The 22,766-nt window shown below is 48.2% G+C and overlaps 1 protein-coding gene across 1 annotated transcript in view; it reads left to right on the forward strand.

Moving 5' to 3' along the window:
• LOC115122124 (zinc finger MIZ domain-containing protein 1-like) overlaps positions 1-22,766 on the forward strand; it is a 142,701-nt gene that overhangs the window by 110,694 nt on the left and 9,241 nt on the right. Inside the window, exons 5-18 of the mRNA XM_065008450.1 lie at positions 633-856; positions 3,496-3,700; positions 3,792-4,082; positions 6,258-6,458; positions 8,709-8,783; positions 9,001-9,172; positions 10,797-10,938; positions 13,730-13,808; positions 13,889-14,020; positions 14,446-14,551; positions 18,374-18,602; positions 21,002-21,070; positions 21,303-21,538; positions 22,402-22,553. Coding sequence (XP_064864522.1) covers positions 633-856; positions 3,496-3,700; positions 3,792-4,082; positions 6,258-6,458; positions 8,709-8,783; positions 9,001-9,172; positions 10,797-10,938; positions 13,730-13,808; positions 13,889-14,020; positions 14,446-14,551; positions 18,374-18,602; positions 21,002-21,070; positions 21,303-21,538; positions 22,402-22,553 — 2,313 coding nt within the window. The remainder of the gene's footprint in view (positions 1-632; positions 857-3,495; positions 3,701-3,791; positions 4,083-6,257; positions 6,459-8,708; positions 8,784-9,000; positions 9,173-10,796; positions 10,939-13,729; positions 13,809-13,888; positions 14,021-14,445; positions 14,552-18,373; positions 18,603-21,001; positions 21,071-21,302; positions 21,539-22,401; positions 22,554-22,766) is intronic.

Below are 22,766 nucleotides of genomic sequence, written 5' to 3' on the forward strand. Positions count from 1 at the left end.
TTGTGTTTAACTTTAAGCTGTTTGAGAACCTGAGCATATAAATGGGAGGTAAAGTTAGACCCCTGATCTGACTGGATGATTTTTGGAATCTGCCGGATAGGGTGCACAGTAGGTTTTGCCTATTGCCAGGTTGTCACATGACAATGGAACTCAGATTATGGTCTTCTAACTTTCCCTTTACAATTTGGGTTATTTAAATATTTCATCTATGTTAGTTCCAGCCAGAGTAGAGACAGACTGGCTATAGGGCAGTTTTGGCAAATGCCAGATGAGCTAGTCCATCTTTGGCCCAGTGGGCATGTGTAAATGGTTGTTTATTTGACTAATAATGGATGCCTCGAGTGTGTTTGACATGCCCAGGCCCGTTTCAGGTCTCAGTCACTCCCTGACAGACATCATGACACCCAGGTCTCAGTCACTCCCTGACAGACATCATGACACCCAGGTCTCAGTCACTCTCTGACAGACATCATGACACCCAGGTCTCAGTCACTCCCTGACAGACATCATGCCACCCAGGTCTCAGTCACTCCCTGACAGACATCATGCCACCCAGGTCTCAGTCACTACCTGACAGACATCATGACAGACTGATATTAAACCAAACACATCTGTTTCTGTCTACCCACCAGGTGTTGGCAAACCACATGGCTAACAATGGTAACCCCATGATCCCTGGCGGTAACCCCATGGGTCAGGGGGGTATGTCTGGGAACAACCAGGGGATGAACTCACCCCAGTACCCAGGCCAGCAGCAGCAGTTCCCCAACAAGGGCCAGCAGAACCAGGCTTACATGCAGCAGGACCTGTACGGACGCCAGGGCTACCCCGGGGGAGGAGGAGGCTTCGGGGGGAAGTGAGTGTGGGCCGCGGGGGAGGAGGAGGAGGAGGAGGCGGCTTCAGGGGGAAGTGAGTGTGGGCCGCGGGGGAGGAGGAGGCTTCGGGGGGAAGTGAGTGTGGGGAGGCTTTATGGTAGAGTCCTAAATGGCACCATTTTCTATATATAGAGTCAGCCTGGTAGACAGGTAGAGTGGAGAGTTAACCTGGTAGACCGGTAGAGTGGAGAGTTAACCTGGTAAACCGGTAGAGTGGAGAGTCAGCCTGGTAGACAGGTAGAGTGTGGAGAGTTAACCTGGTAGACCGGTAGAGTGGGGAGTCAGCCTGGTAGACTGGTAGAGTGGGGAGTCAGCCTGGTAGACAGGTATTTTTTTCTATTTAACCTTTATTTAACTAGGCAAGTCAGTTAAGAACAAATTCTTATTTTCAATGACGGCCTAGGAACAGTGGGTTAACTGCCTGTTCAGGGGCAGAACGACAGATTTGTACCTTGTCAGCTCGGGGGTTTGAACTTGCAACCTTCCGGTTACTAGTCCAACGCTCTAACCACTAGGCTACCCTGCCGCCCCAGGTAGAGTGGAGAATCAGCCTGGTAGACAGGTAGAGTGTGGAGAGTTAACCTGGTAGACCGGTAGAGTAGGCCTGGTAAACCGGTAGAGTGGAGAGTTAACCTGGTAAACAGGTAGAGTGGAGAGTCAGCCTGGTAGACAGGTAGAGTGTGGAGAGTTAACCTGGTAGACAGGTAGTGTGGAGAGTTAACCTGGTCAACCGGTAGAGTGGAGAGTCAGCCTGGTAGACAGGTAGAGTGTGGAGAGTTAACCTGGTAGACCGGTAGAGTGGAGAGTCAGCCTGGTAGACGGATAGAGTGTGGAGAGCTAACCTGGTAGACAGGTAGTGTGGAGAGTTAAGCTGGTAGACCGGTAGAGTGGGGAGTTAACCTGGTAGACAGGTAGTGTGGAGAGTTAACCTGGTCAACCGGTAGAGTGGAGAGTCAGCCTGGTAGACAGGTAGAGTGTGGAGAGTTAACCTGGTAGACCGGTAGAGTGGGGAGTTAACCTGGTAGACCGGTAGAGTGGGGAGTCGGCCTGGTAGACCGGTAGAGTGGGGAGTTGGCCTGGTAGACCGGTAGAGTGTGGAGAGTTAACCTGGTAGACCGGTAGAGTGGGGAGTTAACCTGGTAGACCGGTAGAGTGGGGAGTCGGCCTGGTAGACCGGTAAAGGGTCTGTGAAATATTGAATAGAACAATCATGTTGAAACCCGGTGAGTGTATGGGGGGTTTATGTGCTTTCTGGTTGGTGTGAATAGAGGACAGTCAGTACACGTTGTCACCCATTTCAATCTCAAATTTGTTGGGTTTCAAAATCACTTAAAAAATTAAGGTTAAACTTGAAGTTACCTCTCAGCTGTATACTGAAACACGTGTAGCGGGGGAACCATTTTGATGTTTTTCAAATGTTTTAACCTCCAGTGACTCCCCATCCTGCATGAGGGAGCGTAATCATCGACTGACACTAATTAGCATAACGCAACGGACATAAATATTCCTAGAAAATATTCCTATTCATGAAAATCACAAGTGAAATATATTGAGACACAGCTCAGCCTTTTGTTAATCACCCTGTCATCTCAGATTTTCAAAATATGCTGTAGAGCCAAAGCTAGACAAGCATTTGTGTAAGTTTATCGATAGCCTAGCATAGCATTTTGTCCAGCTAGCAGCAGGTAACTTGGTCACGGAAATCAGAAAAGCAATCAAATTAAATCGTTTACCTTTGATGAGCTTCGGATGTTTTCACTCACGAGACTCCCAGTTAGATAGCCAATGTTCCTTTTTTTCAAAAATATTATTTTTGTAGGCGAAATAGCTCCGTTTGTTCTTCACGTTTGGCTGAAAAATCGCCCTGAAATTGCAGTCACGAAAACATTGAAAAATATTCCAAATTAGCTCCATATTATCGACAGAAACATGGCAAACGTTGTTTATAATCTATCCTCAAGGTGTTTTTCAAATATCTATTCGATAATATATCCACCTGGACAATTGGTTTTTCAGTAGGACCGATTGAAATAATGGCTACCTCTGTATTTTACGCGAGAATCACTCTGAGAGCATCAGGTGACCACTTGCGCAATATAGCCGCTTACGGGTATTCTTCAACATAAATGCGTAAAACTACATCACAATGCTGTAGACAACTTGGGGAATACGGAGAAAAAGTAATCTGGTTGATAGCCCATTCACTGCTCAATAGGGATGCATTGGAACGCAGAGCTTTCAAAAGATGAGTCACTTCCGGATTGGATTGTTCTCAGGCTTTCGCCTGCAATATCAGTTCTGTTATACTCCTAGACAATATTTTTACAGTTTTGGAAACTTTAGAGTGTTTTTTATCCTAAGCTGTCAATTATATGCATGTTCTAGCATCTTGTCCTGACAAAATATCCCGTTTACTACGGGAACGTTATTTTTCCAAAAATGAAAAAAACTGCCCCCCCGTCACAAAATGTTTTAAGTAGGATAGAATAAATGTATGTATGCAGAACCATGTATCGTGTTATGCAGCATGGCTAACACAATCACTTTGCACTCACCTACCCTCTACTTACTCAGTTATTGGCATCCTGACAGACGCTACCTTCTGTTTCCTGTCTACTAGTTACCCTGGAGGTCCTATCTCTGGTCCTGGTGGCGTGGGCATGCCCCCCCACTCTCGTCCCCCTAGCGACTTCACCCAACCTGCTGCTGCCGCCGCCGCCGCAGCCGTCGCCGCGGCAGCCGCCACTGCTACCGCCACTGCCACGGCAACTGTTGCCGCCATGCAGCAGGACACTCAAAACAAGGACATGAACCAGTATGGACCGGTATGTTGTAACGTCCATACATACACCTCCAGCTTCACATTAATCCCACTTTCAGCTGTCTATTGTATTGGTCCCTGTCCTTCTTTCCCAGATGACTTCGTCGTTCCAGATGGGGCCCAGCCAGGCTTACCAGAACCAATTCATGAACCAGGGGCCAGGGGGTCCCAGGGGCCCTCCATCCCTCCCAGGGAACATGGGCCCCGGTCCGGGCATGAACCCCTCCAACATGGTCTCCTCCCACATGGGAATGAACCATCCCCGGCCCCAGGGGATGGTGCCCTTTGGAGGCCACGTTGCCCAGAGAATACCCCAGCAGGGATACCCAGGATGCAGGCCTCAGGGTATGGGCATGCAGGGTGTGAAGAGACCCTACCCTGGAGAGGTGAGTGAATCTGTCAGGTAGGGGTGGGGGGTGAAACTACCATGACTCCTCTACAGCTCAGTTGGTTGAGCATGGTGCTTGCAATGCCAGGATTGTGAGTTCAATTCCCGGGACCACCTACATGTAAAACATTTATACACATGTGACTGTAACTCACTTTGGATAATAGTGTCTGATATTATTTTTATATTATGATTAGCAATATGGCTCCCTGTATATATTGAAATACTTATCTGTGTTTATTAGGCTACCCTCGATTGATGTTAAACTAAGGCAAAGTTAGCTCATTTCCATTATAAACTGGGTGGTTCGAGCCCTGAATCCTGATTGGCTGAAAAGCCGTGGTATATCAGACCATATACCATGGGTATGACGAAACAATTATTTTTACTGGTCTAATTACGTTGGTAACCAGTTTATAATAGCAATAAGGCACTTTGGATGTTTGTGATATATGGACCACTATACCACAGCTAAGGGCTGTGTTGCTTGGGTATAAGAACAGCCTTTAGCTGTGGTATATTGGCCATATACCACACCCCCTCGGGCCTTATTGGTTAAATGAAACATGATCTACTATGATTCAGTTCCTATTGGATGGTAACTTCCTATTGGATGGTAACTTTCTATTGGATGGTAACTTTCTATTGGATGGGGATGGTAACTTCCTATTGGATGGTAACTTTCTATTGGATGGGGATGGTAACTTCCTATTGGATGGAAACTGTCTATTGGATGGCAACTTTCTATTGGATGGTAACTTTCTATTGGATGGAAACTCTCTATTGGATGGTAACTTCCTATTGGATGGGGATGGTAACTTCCTATTGGATGGAAACGGTCTATTGGATGGTAACTTCCTATTGGATGGTAACTTTCTATTGGATGGTAACTTCCTATTGGATGGTATCTTTCTATTGGATGGTAACTTTCTATTGGATGGTAACTTCCTATTGGATGGTAACTTCCTATTGGATGGGGATGGTAACTTCCTATTGGATGGTAACTTCCTATTGGATGGGGATGGTAACTTCCTATTGGATGGGGATGGTAACTTCCTATTGGATGGGGATGGTAACTTCCTATTGGATGGGGATGGTAACTTTCTATTGGATGGTAACTGTCTATTGGATGGTAACTTCCTATTGGATGGTAACTTCCTATTGGATGGTAACGTCCTATTGGATGGGGATGGTAACTTCCTATTGGATGGTAACTTCCTATTGGATGGTAACTTCCTATTGAATGATAACTGTCTATTGGAAAGTAACTTTCTATTGGATGGTAACTTCATATTGGATGGTAACTTCCTATTGGATGGTAACTGTCTATTGGATGGTAACTTCCTATTGGATGGTAACTTCCTATTGGATGGTAACTGTCTATTGGATGGTAACTTTCTATTGGATGGGGATGGTAACTTCCTATTGGATGGTAACTTCCTATTGGATGGAAACTTCCTATTGGATGGTAACTTTCTATTGGATGGAAACGTTCTATTGGATGGTAACTTCCTATTGGATGGTAACTTCCTATTGGATGGGGATGGTAACTTTCTATTGGATGGGGATGGTAACTTCCTATTGGATGGTAACTTCCTATTGGATGGGGATGGTAACTTTCTATTGGATGGTGACTTTCTATTGGATGGTGACTTTCTATTGGATGGTAACTTTCTATTGGATGGTAACTTTCTAATGGATGGGGATGGTAACCTCCTATTGGATGGTATCTTCCTATTGGATGGGGATGGTAACTTTCTATTGGATGGTAACTTTCTATTGGATGGTAACTTCCTATTGGATGGTAACTTCCTATTGGATGGTAACTTTCTATTGGATGGTAACTTCCTATTGGATGGTAACTTTCTATTGGATGGGGATGGTAACCTCCTATTGGATGGTATCTTCCTATTGGATGGGGATGGTAACTTTCTATTGGATGGTAACTTCCTATTGGATGGTAACTTCCTATTGGATGGTAATTTCCTGGATCAGATATTGTATAGTATTATGAGTAGTTAGTACTTTATTTGTACCTTTTATGTGTAATTATTGTAATATATTCCTCCCTAGCCTGTCTATTGATAACTTCATCATAATTGTCCAATCAATCAACTACTTGATGAAATACTTAACTGTAATATATTTCCTTCTTGTGTTCCTCCCTATGAAGCCTAACTACGGAGGGCAGCAGTATGGTCCAGGACCGAATGGCCAAGGGTTCCCTCAGCAGCAGAACCAGTACCCCACCCACACCCCCAACCCCTCCAGGCCACTCCCATCCCCCAACTACCCAGGCCAGAGAATGCCTGGTGGGCAGCAGATCCAGGGCCATTACCCCCCTCCTGGAGGGGCCATGGGACAGTACTACAAGGTAAGCAGCCATATACACTAGAGCAGGGCCCTCCAACCCTGTTCCGGGAGAGTTACCCCCCAACCCTATTGCTGGAGAGATACACCCAATCCTGTTGCTGGAGAGATACACCCAACGCTGTTGCTGGAGAGATACCCCCCAACCCTGTTGCTGGAGAGATACCCTCCAACCCAGAGATCCCCTCCAACTATGAGATCCCCTCCAACCCAGAGATACCCTCCATCCCAGAGACACCCTCCAACCATGAGATCCCCTCCAACCCAGAGATACCCTCCAACCCAGAAATACCCTCCAACCCAGAGATACCCCAACCCAGAGATACCCTTCAACCCAGAGATACCCACCAACCCAGAGATACCCTCCAACCCAGAAATACTCTCCAACCCAGAGATACCCTCCAATCCAGAGATACCCTTCAACCCAGAGATACCCTCCAACCCAGAGATACCCTCCAACCCAGAGATCCCCTCCAACCCAGAGATACCCTCCAACCATGAGATTCCCTCCAACCCAGAGATACCCTCCAACCATGATATTCCCTCCAACCCAGAGATACCCTCCAAACCAGAGATACCCTCCAACCCAGAGATACCCTCCAGCCCAGAGATACCCTCCAACCATGATATTCCCTCCAACCCAGAGATACCCACCAACCATGAGATACTCTCCAACCCAGAGATACTCTCCAACCCAGAGATACCCTTCAACCCAGAGATACCCTTCAACCCAGAGATACCCTTCAACCCAGAGATACCCTCCAACCCAGAGATCCTCTCCAACCCAGAGATACCCTCCAACCATGAGATCCCCTCCAACCCAGAGATACCCTCCAACCATGAGATTCCCTCCAACCCAGAGATACCCTCCAACCATGATATTCCCTCCAACCCAGAGATACCCTCCAAACCAGAGATACCCTCCAACCCAGAGATACCCACCAACCATGAGATACTCTCCAACCCAGAGATACCCTTCAACCCAGAGATACCCTTCAACCCAGAGATACCCTCCAACCATGAGATCCCCTCCAACCCAGAGATACCCTCCAACCATGATATTCCCTCCAACCCAGAGATACCCTCCAACCCAGAGATCCTCTCCAACCATGATATCCTCTCCAACCCAGAGATACCCTTCAACCCAGAGATACCCTTCAACCATGAGATCCTCTTCAACCATGAGATGCCCTCCAACCCAGAGATCCCCTCCAACCCAGAGATCCCCTCCAACCCAGAGATACCCTCCAACCATGAAATACCCTCCAACCCAGAAATACCCTCCAACCCAGAAATACCCTCCAACCCAGAAATACCCTCTAACCCAGAGATACCCTCCAACCCAGAGATACCCTCCAACCATGAGATACCCTCCAACCATGAGATACCCTCCAACCCAGAAATACCCTCCAACCCAGAGATATCCTCCAACCCAGAGATACCCTCCAACCATGAGATCCCCTCCAACCCAGAGACACCCTCCAACCCAGAGATCCCCTCCAACCCAGAGATCCCCTCCAACCCAGAGATCCCCTCCAACCCAGAGACACCCTCCAACCCAGAGACACCCTCCAACCCATAGATACCCTCCAACCCTGAGATACCATCCAACACTGCTCCTGGGGAGATAACACCTACAGGAGGGTCTCTCTCCAGGAACAGGGTTGGAGTTAAAACCTACAGGAGGGTCTCTCTCCAGGAACAGGGTTGGAGTTAAAACCTACAGGAGGGTCTCTCTCCAGGAACAGGGTTGGAGTTAAAACCTACAGGAGGGTCTCTCTCCAGGAACAGGGTTGGAGTTAAAACCTACAGGAGGGTCTCTCTCCAGGAACAGGGTTGGAGTTAAAACCTACAGGAGGGTCTCTCCAGGAACAGGGTGAGTTAAAACCTACAGGAGGGTCTCTCTCCAGGAACAGGGTTGGAGTTAAAACCTACAGGAGGGTCTCTCTCCAGGAACAGGGTCGGAGTTAAAACCTACAGGAGGGTCTCTCTCCAGGAACAGGGTTGGAGTTAAAACCTACAGGAGGGTCTCTCTCCAGGAATAGGGTTGGAGTTAAAACCTACAGGAAGGTCTCTCTCCAGGAACAGGGTTGGAGTTAAAACCTACAGGAGGGTCTCTCTCCAGGAACAGGGTTGGAGAAACCTGTACTGGAGTCCATAGTGAGTGACTACTAACAGTGTATGTGTACTGAGTTCTGCACCATTATAGCTAGGTTATCTAATGTTTTGTTCTGTTTTTTTGTTGTTGTTGCAGCAAGAGCCTTTCAACGGTCAAAGTAACAACTTCTCTGGGAGTGGATATCAGTACAGCCAAGGCAATATGAATGGGGTAGGCTGTACGATCACCTTACTAACACGAATGTACGATACCTGATGAAATAGGCCACATTTGATTTAATCTAGTTATATATTTATGGGTGTTAATACATATTCCAAATGTTTATATTCAAATCAAGTATTTTTTTAAGTGTTTCTACCTACAAATAGTTATTTAATTATTTAAAATGATAATAATACAATTATATTTATATTTATAATCCTTGCAGCCTCCTCGACCGGTGGGTTACTACGCCCACTCCCCGGTGCATGGCAACCCGACCCCGCCCATGACCCCAGGAAGTAGTATCCCTCCCTACATGTCTCCAAATCGTGACGTCAAGCCCCCCTTCCCGCCAGACATCAAACCAAATATCACCGCTCTTCCTCCTCCTCCTCCAGGTCAGTCAGTCTCTCAATTCAAAAAGCCAATTCAAGGCTTTATTGGTGTGGGAAACTTAAGTAAACATTTACACTCACAAAAGTTCCAAGGGAATAGAGACCTTTAACAATGTTATGTTATGCGATGTGCAGTGTCTCTCTCTCTCTCTCTCTCTCTCTGTCTCTCTCGCACACACACACACACACACACACACACACACACACACACACACACACACACACACACACACACACTTCCTCCACCTCCAGGTTAGTCTCTTTACATAGTGTCACAGCAGAGGACTTCCTGTCCCAACTGTCATCATGTCCTCATCTGATACCTAATCTTTACATGTCCCTTTGTCATTCGAATTAACTTTATTGTCCCGTCATCAGTGAACCGTTGTTATTTTCTGCATTTTTGGTCCCTTGAAGAAGAGACTTTGGTGAAAAGTGAAATAAATAAAAGTGTTTGAATAAAGATTCAGTGTAATTGGTACGGTATCACCAACCAACCTTTATTTGAGGAAACGTCTGACCTTCTCCTTTTTCTTCTCTCTCCCAGCCAACCCCAACGAGGAGCTGTGTCTGACCGTCTCCTTTTTCTTCTCTCTCCCAGCCAACCCCAACGAGGAGCTGTGTCTGACCTTCTCCTTTTTCTTCTCTCTCCCAGCCAACCCCAACGAGGAGCTGTGTCTGACCTTCTCCTTTTTCTTCTCTCTCCCAGCCAACCCCAACGAGGAGCTGTGTCTGACCGTCTCCTTTTTCTTCTCTCTCCCAGCCAACCCCAACGAGGAGCTGTGTCTGACCTTCTCCTTTTTCTTCTCTCTCCCAGCCAACCCCAACGAGGAGCTGTGTCTGACCTTCTCCTTTTTCTTCTCTCGCCCAGCCAACCCCAACGAGGAGCTGTGTCTGACCTTCTCCTTTTTCTTCTCTCTCCCAGCCAACCCCAACGAGGAGCTGTGTCTGACCGTCTCCTTTTTCTTCTCTCTCCCAGCCAACCCCAATGAGGAGCTGTGTCTGACCTTCTCCTTTTTCTTCTCTCGCCCAGCCAACCCCAACGAGGAGCTGTGTCTGACCGTCTCCTTTTTCTTCTCTCTCCCAGCCAACCCCAACGAGGAGCTGTGTCTGACCGTCTCCTTTTTCTTCTCTCGCCCAGCCAACCCCAACGAGGAGCTGTGTCTGACCGTCTCCTTTTTCTTCTCTCTCCCAGCCAACCCCAACGAGGAGCTGTGTCTGACCTTCTCCTTTTTCTTCTCTCTCCCAGCCAACCTCAACGAGGAGCTGTGTCTGACCGTCTCCTTTTTCTTCTCTCTCCCAGCCAACCCCAACGAGGAGCTGTGTCTGACCGTCTCCTTTTTCTTCTCTCTCCCAGCCAACCCCAACGAGGAGCTGTGTCTGACCGTCTCCTTTTTCTTCTCTCTCCCAGCCAACCCCAACGAGGAGCTGCGTCTGACTGTCTCCTTTTTCTTCTCTCTCCCAGCCAACCCCAACGAGTAGCTGTGTCTGACAGTCTCCTTTTTCTTCTCTCTCCCAGCCAACCCCAACGAGGAGCTGCGTCTGACAGTCTCCTTTTTCTTCTCTCTCCCAGCCAACCCCAACGAGGAGCTGTGTCTGACCGTCTCCTTTTTCTTCTCTCTCCCAGCCAACCCCAACGAGGAGCTGCGTCTGACCTTCCCGGTGAGGGACGGGGTGGTCCTAGAGCCCTTCAGACTGGAGCACAATTTGGCGGTCAGTAACCATGTCTTCCACCTCCGCCCCTCCGTACACCAGACCCTCGTGTGGAGGTAAGGCTTTCTTCTACACCTCTCAAATGCTACTCTGGACCTGGAGGTCAGATCCACTGTGTTTTCCCCATTCTCCCCTCTAATCAGGGACTGATTTAGACCCGAGACACCAGTTGGGTGCAATTAATTATCAGGTAGATCAGAAAGCCATCAGACTCTGGACCTCATAGTGTAAGAGTTGGATACCCCTGCCGCACACCCTAAACTGCACTCTACCTCTACACCCTAACCCTATACCCTACCCACACACTAACCTGCACTCTACCTCTACACCCTAACCCTATACCCTACCCACACCCTAACCTGCACTCTAACTCTACACCCTACACCCTAACCATATACCCTACCCTACCCACACCCTAACCCTATACCCTACCCCAACACCATATACCCTACCCACAACCTAACCTGCACTCTACCCCTACACCCTAACCATATACCCTACCCTACCCACACCCTAACCATATACCCTACCCCAACACCATATACCCTACCCACCCTCTAACCATATACCCTACCCCAACACCATATACCCTACCCACACTCTAACCATATACCCTACCCACACTCTAACCATATACCCTACCCACACTCTAACCCTATACCCTACCCCAACACCATATACCCTACCCACACTCTAACCATATACCCTACCCACACTCTAACCATATATCCTACCCCAACACCATATACCCTACCCCAACACCATATACCCTCCCCACACTCTAACCATATACCCTACCCCAACACCATATACCCTACCCACACTCTAACCATATACCCTACCCCAACACCATATACCCTACCCACACTCTAACCATATACCCTACCCCAACACCATATACCCTCCCCACACTCTAACCATATACCCTACCCCAACACCATATACCCTACCCACACTCTAACCATATACCCTACCCCAACACCATATACCCTCCCCACACTCTAACCATATACCCTACCCCAACACCATATACCCTACCCCAACACGAAAGACCCTATCCCAACACCATATACCCTACCCACACTCTAACCCTATACCCTACCCCAACACCATATACCCTACCCACACTCTAACCCTATACCCTACCCCAACACCATATATCCTACCCACACTCTAACCATATACCCTACCCTAACACCATATACCCTACCCACACTCTAACCATATACCCTACCCCAACACCATATACCCTACCCACACTCTATCCATATACCCTACCCCAACACCATATACCCTACCCACACTCTAACCCTAACCCTACCCCAACACCATATACCCTACCCACACTCTAACCATATACCCTACCCTAACACCATATACCCTACCCACACTCTAACCATATACTCTACCCCAACACCATATACCCTACCCACACTCTAACCATATACCCTACCCCAACACCCTATACCCTACCCACACTCTAACCCTATACCCTACCCCAACACCATATACCCTACCCACACTCTAACCCTAAACCCTACCCCAACACCATATACCCTACCCACACTCTAACCATGTACCCTACCCCAACACGATATACCCTACCCACACTCTAACCCTATACCCTACCCCAACACCAATTACCCTACCCCAACACCATAAACCCTACCCCAACACCATATACCCTACCCACACTCTAACCATATACCCTACCCCAACACCCTATACCCTATACCCTACCCCAACACCCTATACCCTACCCACACTCTAACCATATACCCTACCCCAACACCATATACCCTACCCACACTCTAACCATATACCCTACCCACACTCTAACCATATACCCTACCCCAACACCCTATACCCTATACCCTACCCCAACACCCTATACCCTACCCACACTCTAACCCTATACCCTACCCCAACACCATATACCCTACCCCAACACCATATACCCTACCCACCCTAACCTGCACTCAAACTCTACACCCTACACCCTAACCATAAACCCTACCCCAACACCATATACACGACCCACACTCTAACCCTATACCCTACCCCAACACCCTATACCCTACCCACACCCTAACCATATACCCTACCCCAACACCATATACCCTACCCACACTCTAACCATATACCCTACCCACACTCTAACCATATACCCTACCCACACTCTAACTCTATACCCTACCCCAACACCCTATACCCTACCCACACTCTAACCATATACCCTACCCACACTCTAACCATAACCCTAACACTCTAACCTTATACCCTACCCCAACACCTTACCCACACTCTAACATTACCCTACACTCTAACCCTATACCCTACCCCAACACCCTATACCCTACCCACACCCTAACCATATACCCTACCCCAACACCATATACCAACCCACACCCTAACCCTATACCCTACCCCAACACCCTATACCCTACCCTCTCTGTCATACAGTAGTATGCAGTGAAAATAATCTGTACATTTTATGAACCTTAGGCAGAGTGTACATTGTAATCAGCCCTTTTATAGATGCACTAGCTTTGGTCAATCCTTCTCCTAGAGCGAATGCAAGGTTACAGTCTGGCCACGCTAGTTCTGCTCTGTCCCCCTACAGGACAGATGTGGAGCTGCAGTTTAAATGACAGGGTGTTCTGCTCTGTCCCCCTGCAGGTCAGATGTGGAGCTGCAGTTTAAATGACAGGGTGTTCTGCTCTGTCCCCCTGCAGGTCAGATGTGGAGCTGCAGTTTAAATGACAGGGTGTTCTGCTCTGTCCCCCTGCAGGTCAGATGTGGAGCTGCAGTTTAAATGACAAGTTGTTCTGCTCTGTCCCCCTGCAGGTCAGATCTGGAGTTGCAGTTTAAATGTTACCATCACGAGGACCGACAAATGAACACCAACTGGCCTGCCTCGGTCCAGGTCAGTAAGAACACCACACACACACACACACACACACACACACACACACACACACACTAATCTTCCTTTCCTCTGTGCAGGTCAGTGTTAACGCCACGCCCCTCACCATCGAGCGCGGCGACAACAAGACGTCCCACAAGCCCCTGCACCTGAAACAAGTCTGCCAACCAGGAAGGAACACCATCCAGATCACAGTTACCGCCTGCTGCTGTGTGAGTACTGTACTGACAACAACAACCACTACTGCTACTAATGATGAGGATGATGAGGATTGTGGTGATGATGAGGAGGATGAGGAAGATGAGGATTGTGGTGATGATGAGGAGGATGAGGAAGATGAGGATTGTGGTGATGATGAGGATTGTGGTGATGATGAGGATGAGGATGATGAGAATTGTGGTGATGATGAGGAGGATGAGGATGATGAGGATTGTGGTGATGAGGAGGATTGTGGTGATGATGAGGATTGTGGTGATGATGAGGAGGATGATGAAGATGAGGATTGTGGTGATGATGACGATGATTGTGGTGATACTGGTGATGATGATGAGGATTGTGGTAAGGATGATGGTAATGATAATGGTGATGATAATGAGGATGATGATGGTATAAATTATGATGCTCCTCTCCTCTACAGTCTCACCTGTTTGTACTGCAGCTGGTCCACAGACCCTCTGTACGATCCGTCCTGCAAGGCTTACTGAAGAAGAGGTTACTGCCTGCAGAGCACTGCATCACCAAAGGTACACTACTGTTATCCCTCCTTCTGGTACTGAGTAACCCTCTCCCTCTGGTACCCGCTCCCTCTCCACCTGGTACTGACTGACCTCTCCCCCTGGTACTGACTGACCCTCTCCCCTGGTACTGACTGACCCTCTCTCTCTGGTACTGACTGACCCTCTCCCCCTGGTACTGACTGACCCTCTCCCCCTGGTACTGACTGACCCTCTCCCCCTGGTACTGACTGACCCTCTCTCTCTGGTACTGACTGACCCTCTCCCCCTGGTACTGACTGACCTCTCCCCCTGGTACTGACTGACCTCTCCCCCTGGTACTGACTGACCCTCTCTCTCTGGTACTGACTGACCCTCTCCCCCTGGTACTGACTGACCCTCTCTCTCTGGTACAGACTGACCCTCTCCCCCTGGTACTGACTGACCCTCTCCCCCTGGTACTGACTGACCCTCTCTCTCTGGTACTGACTGACCCTCTCCCCCTGGTACTGACTGACCCTCTCTCTCTGGTACTGACTGACCCTCTCCCTCTGGTACTGACTGACCCTATCTCTCTGGTACTGACTGACCCTCTCCCCCTGGTACTGACTGACCCTCTCTCTCTGGTACCCTCTCCCTCTGGTACTGACTGACCCTCTCTCTCTGGTACCCTCTCCCCCTGGTACTGACTGACCCTCTCTCTCTGGTACCCTCTCCCTCTGGTACTGACTGACCCTCTCTCTCTGGTACTGAGTGACCCTCTCTCTCTGGTACTGACTGACCCTCTCTCTCTGGTACTGACTGACCCTCTCTCTCTGGTACTGACTGACCCTCTCTCTCTGGTACTGAGAGACCCGCTCCCTCTGGTACTGACTGACCCTCTCTCTCTGGTACTGACTGACCCTCTCCTCTGGTACTGACTGACCCTCTTCCTCTGGTACTGACTGACACTATCTCCAATGTGGTCCTCCTCCCATCTCCCTTATCTCCACTGTGGTCCTCCTCCCATCTCCACTGTGGTCCTCCTCCCATCTCCCTTGTCTCCACTGTGGTCCTCCTCCCTTCTCCACTGTGGTCCTCCTCTCATCTCCACTGTGGTCCTCCTCCCATCTCCACTGTGGTCCTCCTCCCATCTCCCTTGTCTCCACTGTGGTCCTCCTCCCATCTCCCTTATCTCAACTGTGGTCCTCCTCCCATCTCCCTTATCTCCACTGTGGTCCTCCTCCCATCTCCATTGTGGTCTTCCTCCCATCTCCACTGTGGTCCTCCTCCCATCTCCACTGTGGTCCTCCTCCCATCTCCCTTGTCTCCACTGTGGTCCTCCTCCCATCTCCCTTATCTCAACTGTGGTCCTCCTCCCATCTCCCTTATCTCCACTGTGGTCCTCCTCCCATCTCCATTGTGGTCTTGCTCCCATCTCCACTGTGGTCCTCCTACCATCTCCACTGTGGTCCTCCTCCCATCTCCACTGTGGTCCTCCTCCCATCTCCCTTATCTCCACTGTGGTCCTCCTCTCATCTCCATTATGGTCTTCCTCCCATCTCCACTGTGTTCCTCCTCCCATCTCCACTGTGGTCCTCCTCCCATCTCCACTGTGGTCCTCCTCCCATCTCCACTGTGGTCCTCCTCCCATCTCCACTGTGGTCCTCCTCTCATCTCCACTGTGGTCCTCCTCCCATCTCCATTGTGGTCCTCCTCCCATCTCCACTGTGGTCCTCCTCTCATCTCCATTGTGGTCCTCCTCCCATCTCCACTGTGTTCCTCCTCTCATCTCCACTGTGGTCCTCCTCTCATCTCCACTGTGGTCTTCCTCTCATCTCCACTGTGGTCCTCCTCCCATCTCCACTGTGGTCCTCCTCTCATCTCCACTGTGGTCCTCCTCCCATCTCCATTGTGGTCCTCCTCCCATCTCCATTGTGGTCCTCCTCCCATCTCCACTGTGGTCCTCCTCCCATCTCCACTGTGGTCCTCCTCTCATCTCCACTGTGGTCCTCCTCTCATCTCCACTGTGGTCCTCCTCCCATCTCCATTGTGGTCCTCCTCTCATCTCCATTGTGGTCCTCCTCTCATCTCCATTGTGGTCCTCCTCTCATCTCCATTGTGGTCCTCCTCCCATCTCCCTTGTCTCCACTGTGGTCCTCCTCTCATCTCCATTGTGGTCCTCCTCTCATCTCCACTGTGGTCCTCCTCCCATCTCCACTGTGGTCCTCCTCTCATCTCCACTGTGGTCCTCCTCTCATCTCCACTGTGGTCCTCCTCTCATCTCCACTGTGGTCCTCCTCTCATCTCCATTGTGGTCCTCCTCCCATCTCCACTGTGGTCCTCCTCTCATCTCCACTGTGGTCCTCCTCCCATCTCCACTGTGGTCCTCCTCTCATCTCCACTGTGGTCCTCCTCTCATCTCCACTGTGGTCCTCCTCTCATCTCCACTGTGGTCCTCCTCTCATCTCCATTGTGGTCCTCCTCTCATCTCCACTGTGGTCCTCCTCCCATCTCCCTTGTCTCCATTGTGGTCCTCCTCTCATCTCCATTGTCGTCCTCCTCTCATCTCCATTGTGGTCCTCCTCCCATCTCCCTTGTCTCCACTGTGGTCCTCCTCTCATCTCCATTGTGGTCCTCCTCTCATCTCCACTGTGGTCCTCCTCCCATCTCCCTTGTCTCCACTGTGGTCCTCCTCTCATCTCCATTGTGGTCCTCCTCTCATCTCCACTGTGGTCCTCCTCCCATCTCCCTTGTCCACTGTGGTCCTCCTCTCATCTCCATTGTGGTCCTCCTCTCATCTCCATTGTGGTCCTCCTCCCATCTCCATCTCCACTGTGGTCCTCCTCCCATCTCCACTGTGGTCCTCCTCCCATCTCTCCACTGTGGTCCTCCCTCTCATCTCCATTGTGGTCCTCCTCTCATCTCCACTGTGGTCCTCCTCCCATCTCCCTTGTCTCCACTGTGGTCCTCCTCTCATCTCCATTGTGGTCCTCCTCTCATCTCCATTGTGGTCCTCCTCTCATCTCCACTGTGGTCCTCCTCCCATCTCCCTTATCTCCACTGTGGTCCTCCTCCCATCTCCACTGTGGTCCTCCTCCCATCTCCCTTGTCTCCACTGTGGTCCTCCTCTCATCTCCACTGTGGTCCTCCTCCCATCTCCCTTATCTCCATTGTGGTCCTCCTCCCATCTCCACTGTGGTCCTCCTCTCATCTCCACTGTGGTCCTCCTCTCATCTCCACTGTGGTCCTCCTCCCATCTCCCTTGTCTCCACTGTGGTCCTCCTCTCATCTCCATTGTGGTCCTCCTCTCATCTCCATTGTGGTCCTCCTCCCATCTCCATTGTGTTCCTCCTCCCATCTCCACTGTGGTCCTCCTCTCATCTCCACTGTGGTCCTCCTCCCATCTCCATTGTGGTCCTCCTCCCATCTCCCTTGTCTCCATTGTGTTCCTCCTCTCATCTCCACTGTGGTCCTCCTCTCATCTCCACTGTGGTCCTCCTCCCATCTCCCTTGTCTCCACTGTGGTCCTCCTCCATCTCCATTGTGGTCCTCCTCTTGTCTCCACTGTGGTCCTCCTCCCATCTCCCTTGTCTCCACTGTGGTCCTCCTCTCATCTCCACTGTGGTCCTCCTCCCATCTCCATTGTGGTCCTCCTTCCATCTCCCTTGTCTCCATTGTGGTCCTCCTCTCATCTCCACTGTGGTCCTCCTCCCATCTCCCTTGTCTCCACTGTGGTCCTCCTCTCATCTCCATTGTGGTCCTCCTCTCATCTCCATTGTGGTCCTCCTCCCATCTCCATTGTGGTCCTCCTCTCATCTCCACTGTGGTCCTCCTCTCATCTCCACTGTGTTCCTCCTCCCATCTCCCCAGTTAAGAGAAACTTCAGCAGCGTAGCGGCGTCCTCTGGCAACACGACTCTGAACGGCGAGGACGGTGTTGAACAGACGGCCATCAAGGTCTCCCTCAAATGTCCGATCACCTTCCGGAGGATCCAACTTCCAGCCAGAGGTCATGACTGTAAACATGTCCAGTGCTTTGATTTGGAATCCTACTTACAGTTGAACTGTGAGCGAGGAACGTGGCGATGTCCTGTATGCAAGTAAGTTGGGACTGCGGTTGAACACGGGGTGGGTGATTCTAACCTGGCTGGGTGAAACTGGGACTTATACAGTAATGTTGAATTAATGTGCACTGTTACCTGTAAAACTACATTGAATAAAGGTATTTATGTTATATCTGAAATACTCAGTTACACAAAGAGTTGAAAAGATCAATGACCACCATGTTTATCTTGAATTCAATCAGTAATGTTTATATCCTCTCTGTCCTCTCTGTAATGTTGATGTCCTCTCTGTAATGTTGATGTCCTCTCTGTAATGTTTATGTCCTCTCTGTAATGTTGATGTCCTCTCTGTAATGTTGATGTCCTCTCTGTAATGTTGATGTCCTCTCTGTAATGTTTATGTCCTCTCTGTAATGTTTATGTCCTCTCTGTAATGTTGATGTCCTCTCTGTAATGTTGATGTCCTCTCTGTAATGTTGATGTCTCTGTAATGTTGATGTCCTCTCTGTAATGTTGATGTCCTCTCTGTAATGTTGATGTCCTCTCTGTAATGTTGATGTCCTCTCTGTAATGTTTATATCCTCTCTGTAATGTTGATGTCCTCTCTGTAATGTTGATGTCCTCTCTGTAATGTTGATGTCCTCTCTGTAATGTTGATGTCTCTGTAATGTTGATGTCCTCTCTGTAATGTTTATGTCCTCTCTGTAATGTTTACATCCTCTCTGTAATGTTGATGTCCTCTCTGTAATGTTGATGTCTCTGTAATGTTGATGTCCTCTCTGTAATGTTTACATCCTCTCTGTAATGTTGATGTCCTATCTGTAATGTTGATGTCCTCTCTGTAATGTTGATGTCTCTGTAATGTTGATGTCTCTGTAATGTTTATGTCCTCTCTGTAATGTTGATGTCCTCTCTGTAATGTTGATGTCTTCTCTGTAATGTTTACATCCTCTCTGTAATGTTGATGTCTCTGTAATGTTGATGTCCTCTCTGTAATGTTGATGTCTCTGTAATGTTGATGTCCTCTCTGTAATGTTTACGTCCTCTCTGTAATGTTGATGTCCTCTCTGTAATGTTGATGTCCTCTCTGTAATGTTTACATCCTCTCTGTAATGTTGATGTCTCTGTAATGTTGATGTCCTCTCTGTAATGTTGATGTCCTCTCTGTAATGTTGATGTCCTCTCTGTAATGTTGATGTCCTCTCTGTAATGTTGATGTCCTCTCTGTAATGTTGATGTCCTCTCTGTAATGTTGATGTCCTCTCTGTAATGTTGATGTCCTCTCTGTAATGTTGATGTCCTCTCTGTAATGTTGATGTCCTCTCTGTAATGTTGATGTCCTCTCTGTAATGTTGATGTCCTCTCTGTAATGTTGATGTCCTCTCTGTAATGTTTATATCCTCTCTGTAATGTTGATGTCCTCTCTGTAATGTTGATGTCCTCTCTGTAATGTTGATGTCCTCTGTAATGTTGATGTCTCTGTAAATGTTGATGTCCTCTCTGTAATGTTTATGTCCTCTCTGTAATGTTTACATCTGTAATGTTGATGTCCTCTCTGTAATGTTGATGTCCTCTCTGTAATGTTGATGTCTCTGTAATGTTGATGTCCTCTCTGTAATGTTTACATCCTCTCTGTAATGTTGATGTCCTCTCTGTAATGTTGATGTCCTCTCTGTAATGTTGATGTCTCTGTAATGTTGATGTCTCTGTAATGTTTATGTCCTCTCTGTAATGTTGATGTCCTCTCTGTAATGTTGATGTCTTCTCTGTAATGTTTACATCCTCTCTGTAATGTTGATGTCTCTGTAATGTTGATGTCCTCTCTGTAATGTTGATGTCTCTGTAATGTTGATGTCCTCTCTGTAATGTTTACGTCCTCTCTGTAATGTTGATGTCCTCTCTGTAATGTTGATGTCCTCTCTGTAATGTTTACATCCTCTCTGTAATGTTGATGTCTCTGTAATGTTGATGTCCTCTCTGTAATGTTGATGTCCTCTCTGTAATGTTGATGTCCTCTCTGTAATGTTGATGTCCTCTCTGTAATGTTTACATCCTCTCTGTAATGTTGATGTCTCTGTAATGTTGATGTCTCTGTAATGTTGATGTCCTCTCTGTAATGTTGATGTCCTCTCTGTAATGTTGATGTCCTCTCTGTAATGTTGATGTCCTCTCTGTAATGTTGATGTCCTCTCTGTAATGTTGATGTCCTCTCTGTAATGTTTACATCCTCTCTGTAATGTTGATGTCTCTGTAATGTTGATGTCTCTGTAATGTTGATGTCTCTGTAATGTTGATGTCCTCTCTGTAATGTTGATGTCCTCTCTGTAATGTTGATGTCCTCTCTGTAATGTTGATGTCCTCTCTGTAATGTTTACGTCCTCTCTGTAATGTTTACGTCCTCTCTGTAATGTTTACGTCCTCTCTGTCCTCCGCAGTAAAACAGCGTTGCTAGAGGGACTAGAAGTTGACCAGTACATGTGGGGGATTCTTAATGCCATCCAAAAGTAAGATGACTTTCCCAACATCCTCACCATACTCATAAAAACCTCCTACTGCACCAATCACCATGAACGTTATCACTTATCAACCTCCTTGAGAGATTTTAGCTTAATAAAGATATTTTACACTATGTTGTTGACTTCTGTAAAGTGGAACCATTGTTTATTGGGATGCAGGAATAAAGCGCTCATTCTGCGGCTTTCTCTTTACGTCATCCCCCCCCCCCGCCACGCCCAGCTCGGAGTTTGAGGAGGTGACCATAGACCCTTCGTGTAGTTGGAGACCTGTGGCCATCAAGTCTGATATCCACATCAAGGAGGATCCAGATGGACCCATGGCCAAGAGGTTCAAGACCATGAGCCCCACCCAGATGACCCTGCCCAACGTGATGGAGATGATCGCCCTGCTCGGCCCAGGGCCCTCGCCCTACCCGCCCCAACAGGGGGGCAACAACAGCGAATACGGAAGCCATGGTACATTATTTACTGAGATACCTTCTTCCTAACTTAATCCTCTTAGTTCCTGGAGGAACATAGGGCCATGGTACATTATTTACTGAGATACTTTCTTCCTAATTTAATCCTCTTAGTTCCTGGAGGGACATAGGGCCATGGTACATTATTTACTGAGATACTTTCATCCTAATTTAATCCTCTTAGTTCCTGGAGGAACTTAGGGCCATGGTACATTATTTACTGAGATACCTCCTTCCTAACTTAATCCTCTTAGTTCCTGGAGGAACTTAGGGCCATGGTACATTATTTACTGAGATACCTTCTTCCTAACTTAATCCTGTTAGTTCCTGGAGGAACATAGGGCCATGGTACATTATTTACTGAGATACCTTCTTCCTAACTTAATCATCTTAGTTCCTGGAGGGACATAGGGCCATGGTACATTATTTACTGAGATACCTTCTTCCTAACTTAATCCTCTTAGTTCCTGGAGGGACATATGGCCATGGTACATTATTTACTGAGATACTTTCTTCCTAACTTAATCCTCTTAGTTCCTGGAGGAACATAGGGCCATGGTACAGTATTTACTGAGATACTTTCTTCTTAACTTAATCCTCTTAGTTCCTGGAGGAACATAGGGCCATGGTACATTATTTACTGAGATACTTTCTTCTTAACTTAATCCTCTTAGTTCCTGGAGGAACATAGGGCCATGGTACCAACAATGAGTTTTTAGATTATGTTTCTGTGTACATAAAAACATCTGTACTTGTGTCATATCATAGTTATGTGATTTATATAAACAAACAAACAAATAAACAAAAAGAAAAATAACCTCTGAAAGTAACTGGCTTGTTGTGATTTTTTTGTGTTACTAGGTAACAGTTACCAGGGCCACAGCGGGGGCTTTGACTTCCCCCATGGGAACCCTGGTGGTACGACCATGAACGACTTCATGCACGGCCCCGTTCTGTCCCACCCGCCAAACATGGCACAGGACAAACCCCTCACACACAGCATGCCTGACTCTGTAAGTTAAAGTTTACATGTTTTCAAATGTACTGCCTTGTGGCATGTATACAGAGGGTCGTGCGTACGGCCCAGTACGTCACCGGGGCCAAGCTTCCTGACAACCAGGAACTCTATACCAGGCGGTGTCAGGGGAAGGCCCTAAAAATTGCCAAAGACTCCAGCCACCCTAGTCATAGACTGTTCTCTCTGCTACCGCACGGCAAGCGGTACC

The sequence above is a fragment of the Oncorhynchus nerka genome, linkage group LG23 (assembly GCF_034236695.1).
Source record: "Oncorhynchus nerka isolate Pitt River linkage group LG23, Oner_Uvic_2.0, whole genome shotgun sequence".
NCBI classification, from domain to species: Eukaryota; Metazoa; Chordata; class Actinopteri; order Salmoniformes; family Salmonidae; genus Oncorhynchus; species Oncorhynchus nerka.